We start from the raw sequence: 8,324 nt of genomic DNA, 5'->3' as shown, positions 1-8,324 counted from the left end.
CTTTTAGCCTGTGAGCCTCTCCTTACGCTCCAACAGTCAGTCTATGAGCGTGTGTGTGTGTGTGTGTGTGTGTGTGTGTTTGTGTATGTGTGTGTGGGGGTGGGGGGAGGGAAAGGGTGTGCATTTTTGTGTTGGTCTCTCCTATGTGGCTGTGTTTGTGTATGGATGTGTATCTCACTTTCTCCTTATGTCTGGCCAGTAAATCTCCAGGATTACTATGTCACTCTCCTCACCCCACCACCATGCACACACACACACACACACACACACACATACACCACTTCTTTCTAGGCCAGTCTAGGCCAAATTTCACTTTCTTCACTTTCACTTTGTCATTTTGTCTTCTTCGCTCATCATCTCTTTTCTGCTCGACCACACATCAGACATCTCCAATGAATGAATTCTTCTGCTGCCTCACACCAACAGCCTACAGCCGCTCTTCCATACCTGCTATCCTCCCACTGTACAGAGGTAGCATGGTTGTGATCAGTTCACTTTCAATTCAACCAACTAAGGAAGAGGAACAAATTATAGTATCAATATGGAGAATGTCTTTCTATTATGGTTCTGTGGTCGTAGTCGTAGCAACACATGGCTATTCCCTGCAGCAGCAGCCTGTTATTGTCGCACCTCCACCTCCACCTCCACATCCAGCTCTCCCCCTGGGAGTCCCCAGTCTATCACAATGGACTGTGGTTCACTAGCCTGTCGTCTACTCTCCCATCCAGCTGGAGGAGGACATCCACCTGCAATTAAGTGCTGTAGACATGCTGATGGAGCAGCCTGCCACAGAATAGAACTTGTGAACAGATCTTATGATGCTAACCCAGAAACTAAATGTCCAGTCCAAGTGGAAGTAGCTGGACACACAAGCTGCTGGGTGAATAGAGCAACAGTTCCCGACAGGTTAGGGAGGCCTGCTTGTGGCTGGAGGGTTCCTTGGTCTTACTGGGACAATCTGGGAGGGAATACCTGAACTGAGAGTTGGCCCTTGATAAAGGCACTGAACCAAAAAAGTGTTCCAGAGGAGCTGATCAATGGGAACCAGTATTAGACCAGTAGTAACTGTGACTGTAAACAAGGGTGTTGCTGAATAAGAGTGTGTGCTAACCTTTCCTGAATCAACAAAGGCTAAAAAAGACCCAGTGAGCGGAGACACCTCACTGCACAGGAAAAACAGGCCCAGTGACCATCATTGTGCTAATATGACAACGGCATTACTGGATTTAACACAACCTACTGGATAGCTCCAAAAAGAACATATGGCATCTTAATAAGTGCACTGTGGATTAGTAACTAAAAAAGTCCAAATGGCAAATGTCCAAAAATGGAAGGCACATTTTGGCAGATATCTGATGCATGGCAAAGAAACACTGTGGGGTGTTTGCACTTGAAAACAAAACCCTTAAATTATCTTACAATACAAAAATAAATGTGGAGTACAATAAATAATTCATTTTTTTTAACCATGCTATATACAGTACTTACACCAGATTCATTTACACTATGTACACAATGGAGGGGAAGAGGTCACATGAAGGACGGGTTGGAGCCCGAGGTCGGCTGTAGCACCACTGAGAGAAGAGGGACATGTTGACACGATGAGCACCTGAAGAGGACTGCCAAGAAGAAATACATGCCAAAAATAAAATGGATGCAGATATGATTAACCACTCCTTAAGAGTTCACAGCAGTGGAGACATTTTAGGCACAAAGGGGTCTATTCACTAAACAGAAATGCAGATTATCATTCTCCTTCCACCCTCATATTTCATAAATTGTTATCTGTAGGAGTGATTGAGGATTGATGAATATTGTTGTTATAATCATTAATATATGCCATACCTGTTTGATGGTGTTAGATCTATGCCACTGTTACAGGCAGACTGGAGCCAGAGGACGGAGTACATTTACCACAGTAGCCTCCGCACATTCCTGTTACTCTGCTACCATCCTGTGGACACAAGAGGAATCACATGAGTTACATGTGATTCTGTTGCAGTGATTCTCCTAGGATATGAAGCAATAAAGAATGAGTTAGTTTCATAATATAGTAACACAGATGCTGAAATGTGATATCGTACCTTTCAGGATCACAACTTACTAACTTTTTGACCTGTGTTGTTAAAACCTTGTGTTGAAACATGACACTGACATGATTTACCATTTACAGGCTCTCACAGTCAATGGTCTGAATAAGACTGAGAAACAGCTGGCCGTTTCAACACTTGTGCAGTAAAGGGATGGAAATGGCTGTGCTACTTCCAAGTGCTCTGAGAATGTCACCAAGCTTTTTGTAGCAGGGTTGTTTTGATGGCATTGAAATTTGCTTTGCTATTTCAAAAGGTTGCCTCTCACAAAGACTAAGAGGCCCACCAAGTGGGCTACCACCAGGTATAAAATGGACGATCACCCTCAGTAACAAGCAGAGAAATACAAGGTAATTAATCACTAGCACTTCACCGGCGCCATTTGCATGCAGCATAATTGGCAGGTTCATATACACTCCTAGAAACAAAAAGTAAATTGCGTCAGACAGATACGGCAAAAGCACTATCCCACGGCATGAAAGCCACAGCATGCAGTGAGTGGTTTGTCTGATCTCCTCTGGAGTACTCTCTCCATCCCACTGCCACAACCTGGCTTTATTTAAACAGCCTGGAGTGCCCAGAGCAGGCCGGCTGGCTATGGATATCAGACTGTGAACGCTTTTTGGCATCTCCGTTCCCTCCTGTTTTTGCCTTGCCAAAAAGCGCTCTCCAGCTTGATCTCCATTTCAAAAGCAAGGGGGGGCCCACTTGAGAGAGCAGCTGCCCAATAAGGCTCCTCTCTCAGCAGGTTTATGAGGAGCCAGAGGAGCTTGGGATACGGAGCCCACTTGGGACCATGCCCAGACAGCCCTCTGAAGCCAAGAGGACAAGGAGGAGAGGAGGGAAGGAGGGATGGAGTGTGAGGGGTGACAGGACAGAAGAGAAAGGATAAGGCCAGAGGATAAAGAGAGGTGCACATACATAGAGGAAGACAGCACAATGTAAGAATAATGAATAATAATGAATGATAAGTATGCTAATTATGTTTAAACTCATTATCACTTTGCATAATTTACCTTACTACCCAGTACCTCACTAAATACACTTGTCCCATCATGGATGTTGTAATCATTCTCGCACTTTTCTAGATGCCATATTCAAAATCTTGACTATACAGGCAAACTTTGCTTGAATGTTGGGACGGACATGTATGTGACATGTCACCAGTACCTGGGATTTTTGTACGTCAGCGACTGCATAGTTGCCCTGGGAGATCCACTTGGTGTCCTCAGCCACCTGGAAACCTGTTCCTGAGAGGTTGATCCTAAAACGCCCCTGAGAGAGACAGAGAGAGAGAGAGAGAGAGAGAGAGAGAGAAAGAGAGAGAGAGAGAGAGAGAGAGAGAGAGAGAAGAGTCAAATCTCAGACAAACCACAGGGGGCACTAGTGGACACCTAATCATAACAAACAAGCTGTGTATACGTTACTTCCATTTTCCACTTCCCATCAAAGATCATTGCATGTCATCTTGTCAAACACAAATGCATCTGCATAAATGAGAACCTAATGAATTATACAAGCCAGTACACACAGATAATAGAAAATCTGGCTATTGGAGGGCAGCATTTTTTAGAATTGAGCTTTCTCGCAAAAATCTACATCTGGCTTCTTCACATTGTGTACATTATATCCTTTCAAAGTGTAATCAAAGTAATTTTGACAGCAAACTTTCCAGCTCTCCTCAAGTTCCTTTCAAATGAGGCGGGTTAGAGGAGGGGGGGAGAAAAGTAGGTGAAAGGATGTCTTTGAAGGACGTATTGGTGCTTCTCTCTCTCTCCCTGTTTTACTGGCTTTCCCTAGTGGTTAGCTGCTGCCGTCTGCACGTCGACACTGAGGAGACTCAGGTCATCTGGGCTGCACATTGGAGCCGGGGGGAGCGTGGGAACTATACAGTGGTGCTCACACAGATGCACAGGGAAACAGGTTAACACACTCACTCAGAAAATGTTTGTTTTTTTGCACCTCTGTTATATTCCTTAAAAGCTAAAAAAACATGGTATGTATGAGTATGCCAGCTGTAGAAATGACATGTGTGTTCTTATATGTCTGTGAATGTGTGAGTGTGAGTGTGTGTGTGTGTGTGTGTGTGCGCTGTTTCCTCTCGCCCAGACGAGTAGAATCTGCAGACACTGGGCTACGGAGTGTCTAGACAGAGCTTGTCCTTGGGTGTCTGCTCTACCACTGACAGCACACACACACACACACACACACACACACACACACACACACACACACACACACACACACACACCCCACCCCCCACACTCGACATCATTTGGCTCTCTTGAAAAGCTACCTGAGCTTCAAGGTAACAGCAATGCTACAGTGGTGCAGCGACAGTATGGACGCATAAAGAGGATTGGAGTCCATCCTCCAAACCTCCATGCTCCTTCCTCCTGCAGCCATATAATTACAGCTGTTGCAGTCCTCACCTGTGGGCAGCGGGCGGCGCTGTAGCAGTCTCCAGCTGTGGCGAAGGGAACTCTGTGGCCTTCGTGGGTGAACGCAAACTGCCAGTCTGTGGCTAAATGTCAAGACAGAGCAACAGCCAGGTCAAGTAGGATGTGTGCATGACAACCAACCATTCTTAGAAATGTGAATCTTGAAAGCCATTGCTATGGCACCTTGAATAAACTGGCATAATGATAGCCTTGCATCTTCCGTAATGACCCAGCTTAATTTAACCTAAATCTGGCCTTAGTTTTAGGGTCACTCTAATGGCAATATCAGTATAATTCCATCTACTTAGTGCAATTTCATCTAATCCCCTCAAGCCTTTTAATTGTGTGTTGCTTAAATGAAGCTTGAAGACATCTTGAGCCCATTAACCCTCATGAGCATGGACATAATTAAATGGCGAAGGAGGTCCTTATTTCAGAGTAACTGCAGAAAGTCAGCAGGCTTTAACATTTTGATGACATTTAGCGAGAGTGATGATATACACTGCTGTAATTAACATCGGCATAGGGTGTTATTGTGTGTGTGTGTGTTTGTTTGTTTGTGTGTGTGTGTGTGTGTGTGTTTCACCCTAATCATGAGCCGTGATTCATTTGCTGTCTGCCTAATGCACAACTGACTAGCGTGTGTATGGGCAACTCACTGATGATGTGCATCTTGCTGAGGTCCAGGCGGACTTTGGAGAAGGTGGAGAGGCCAGCGGCGGCGTAGTCTCTCCGACACTCACAGTCCTCTCTCCTGGAACCGTTGGCCGGACACTGGGTGGGGTCGATCAGTCTGGAAAACATACACATGATTACCTCCCTCAACCATACATTTATTCATTTACAGTAAAAAAACTCCCACTGCCAGGAGTCCCTCGGTTCTTGTAATGAAACAGGCCGTTCTCATTGTTATCTGTTAGTTGTTTACCTGAAGCCAAAGACCTCGGAGAAATTCTCCCCTTCTCCGGTCGTCAAGGTGATGTACTCCTGCGGCCTCTCTGTCTGCATTCCTGCACAGTAGACCTGAGGAGAGGCAGGAGGAGGAGGAGGAGGAGGAGGAGGAGGAGGAGGAGGAAGGAAGGGTGGTATCCAAAATGAGAAGGAGGGAAGGAGGGGTGAAAGAAAATGCCAGAGAAGAAAAAGAGGAAAAGTGAAGAATGTGGGAAAGAGAGGTAATGATAGGAATACAGAGATTAGAACAGAAGAAAAAGGAATGGAGTGGAGAATGCACAAGAGGAGCAGAAAAGAGGATAATTTAGATACAACGGGATAGGTTAGGAGGTGAGGAAGAGGAGTGGAAGAGTGGAAGAGAGAAGAGGTTAAGGTGGCACCTTACATGCCCCAAGAAACACAGACACTCTTATATAGGTCGTTAAAGCACAACACACACGATCCCTAAATCTGACCTGGGTTGGCCCGCCCTTCAAAGTCATTTTGAAGACAGGCAGTCTGAAGAATTTCCTCTGACTCTGGGTCTTATGGAAATGTGCTGCATCTGTTTGCAACATTCTACACCATGCCACAGTGCCAAAAGTATGCCTAAACACAGGCCAGTAGGGATCAATTGTAAACGCTAATGCAGGCACACACACGAAGACACCCACACACACACACACACACACAGGCAAACTAACACTGCAGCAGGATGTTCTGTCAGTGTTTAAGTCATCTGAGATGAGAGGAGACGTGGCAAGAAGACCTACTTTTCAGTTGTCTCCCTCCCCTTGTAAATAAAACCTGTTCTGGCTTCATGAAAGGTGCTTTGTGCATCTATGAAGTTAGAAAATCATATGATATTACCTTGAGCGCTTTCCCTTGAATATTGAGAAAGTGTTCACTATCTGGGAGGGGGCCGTTCATACTCCGGATGTCTCGACAGCTAGTGGGCAAATGGCCTGGGAGACACAAGAGAAGCAGAACTAAGTTGATACATCATGCGAAGATTTCACACAGAAAGGCACACAGGCTGTATACACACACACACACACACGCACACACAGGCACACAGAAGTTTCAGGAGTTAAGTCAAGTGTGGCAAATTTCTGCATCGAATCAAAGAAAATGAATAGCCGCTCGCTCTTTGATGTTGTCCCATCCTACCGTAGGGAAGTAAATACACTAGTGGACAGTTAGACCTTTGATGTCTTGGATCATAAATATTTCACCTAAGGCCAAATCTTGGAGATGAGAAGATGAACTCAAGCTATACCTAGTATTGGGCTTTTGAGATGTGTTCAGTTGGGATGTATCTAACCCTGGTTGTCCTGACCTTTGCTCAGACACAGCAGTTCTGTGTACTCTTGTACTCACAGCTTGGGTTGCTGCAGGTTTGCCTGGCCTCTGGCATGGCGTCCAGAAAACACCTATTGCTTTCCAGACCATCTGCTGACACACACTGCACCCTCCTCTCCATCACTCCATCCGGACAACTCACTGAACACTGGAGGGGAGGAAGAGAGCCATGAAAGTGTGAAAATATAACTTGTACCAGCAAAAACCTCTCATTTTAAAAGTCATCTTCTCAAGATTTGGAAATTGTATGCTACATTTTTGCCATTTCAAGATGGATAATCAATAATTTGGAATGGATTCAGGTTGGTAAAATGTTTTCTACTTCAGGCACAAGGGGCCTCATCTATATAAAAAAAACCTTGAGACCTCATTTATGAAAAATTCTTTCGATGGTCGATGAAAGCCAAAGTTGTGATGTTAATATGAGCAAATTACACTGGTTTTCTCCAATTTTCTGTGATATATCACAACATAATAAAGAGTTCTAGAAAGTTATTTACATACGTTATTCAATTGTATAATGATTCCAAAGAATACAACATAAGAAATACATCACAGAAAATTGGATAAAACCAGTTTAACTTGCTGATATTAACATCACAATCAGTCTTTGATAAATCACAATTTTGGCTTGTGTCATGTTTTTTTTTTTTTTTAGAAAACTGCGGATACAGACATGCATGCACCATCTTGAGAAAATACCGATAAATGACTGGGCAACGTTCAGGAGCATTGACTTGGAAGAGAATGGAGATTTCATAGAAAGCCTCGCTCACCGGTCCCCAGATTCCGACCCTCCACTCCTGCGGAGGCGGGCACGGGCCCAGATTACACGGCATGAAGCTCTCAGGGGGGGTCCCGGGGCAGTTGGACGAAGACTGATGGCCGTACTCATAGTTATCATTCCCCGCATGCACCTCACTGCAGGACACCAGACGCTGGCGGTAGCCCTGACCACAGCTGGCTGAGCACTGGAAGGGAGAGAGACACTGGCATGAAATAACAACAGCGTACCACACAGGAAAACAGGCCTGCTTTTTGTCATGTCCACATCACTGGGTTTGGAGATGGTAATTTAGATTTACACAGCTTGTTCTTTCTAATTAAGGCCACAGAGTAGATGGCAAAGTATCGCCCATTCAAAGCACATGAACTGTTTGCAGTGAAGGTCTCCACAGTTTCAGTGGGACTTGATCAGCTAGATGCCACACATCTCTGCTTACATGTACAGAATCACCTTGATGATACGGCTCAATCAGCTTCATTGGCACTCACCTCAGTCCATTCCCCAGTGATCCAGATGAATTCACAGGCGTGGGTGTTGCAGCTCTCTAAGTCGGGAGGTCTGATCTGGTTCACACAGTACATCTCGTGGACCTCGTCCTGGTTCTGGTCCACACACTGCAAGGCTCGTCGTCGGTGGCCTGACCCACATGACTTACTGCACTGGAGTGGCGGAGGAGAGAAGACAAAGACTGACCTTTTAAAATTATGTCAAATC

The 8,324-nt window shown here is 45.1% G+C and overlaps 1 protein-coding gene across 1 annotated transcript in view; it reads right to left on the bottom strand.

Annotated features, from left to right (window-relative positions):
• Positions 1–339: 339 nt before the first annotated feature.
• The window catches only part of adamts9 (ADAM metallopeptidase with thrombospondin type 1 motif, 9), a 46,235-nt gene continuing 38,250 nt past the window's right edge, over positions 340–8,324 (bottom strand). Inside the window, exons 31-40 of the mRNA XM_071543859.1 lie at positions 8,099–8,269; positions 7,600–7,794; positions 6,842–6,971; positions 6,332–6,426; positions 5,460–5,554; positions 5,191–5,324; positions 4,523–4,614; positions 3,261–3,365; positions 1,846–1,954; positions 340–1,619 (exon numbers count right to left, since the gene is read on the bottom strand). Coding sequence (XP_071399960.1) covers positions 1,865–1,954; positions 3,261–3,365; positions 4,523–4,614; positions 5,191–5,324; positions 5,460–5,554; positions 6,332–6,426; positions 6,842–6,971; positions 7,600–7,794; positions 8,099–8,269 — 1,107 coding nt within the window. The 3' untranslated portion in view covers positions 340–1,619; positions 1,846–1,864. The remainder of the gene's footprint in view (positions 1,620–1,845; positions 1,955–3,260; positions 3,366–4,522; positions 4,615–5,190; positions 5,325–5,459; positions 5,555–6,331; positions 6,427–6,841; positions 6,972–7,599; positions 7,795–8,098; positions 8,270–8,324) is intronic.

The sequence above is a fragment of the Centroberyx affinis genome, unplaced genomic scaffold (assembly GCF_046629955.1).
Source record: "Centroberyx affinis isolate AG114_WGS23_722 - 3 ecotype Tasmania unplaced genomic scaffold, CSIRO-AGI_Caff_v1 ptg004388l_1, whole genome shotgun sequence".
Lineage (NCBI taxonomy): Eukaryota > Metazoa > Chordata > Actinopteri > Beryciformes > Berycidae > Centroberyx > Centroberyx affinis.
The sequence above is the reverse complement of the archived record's forward strand: the minus strand, read 5'-3'. Positions and strand labels throughout refer to the sequence as shown.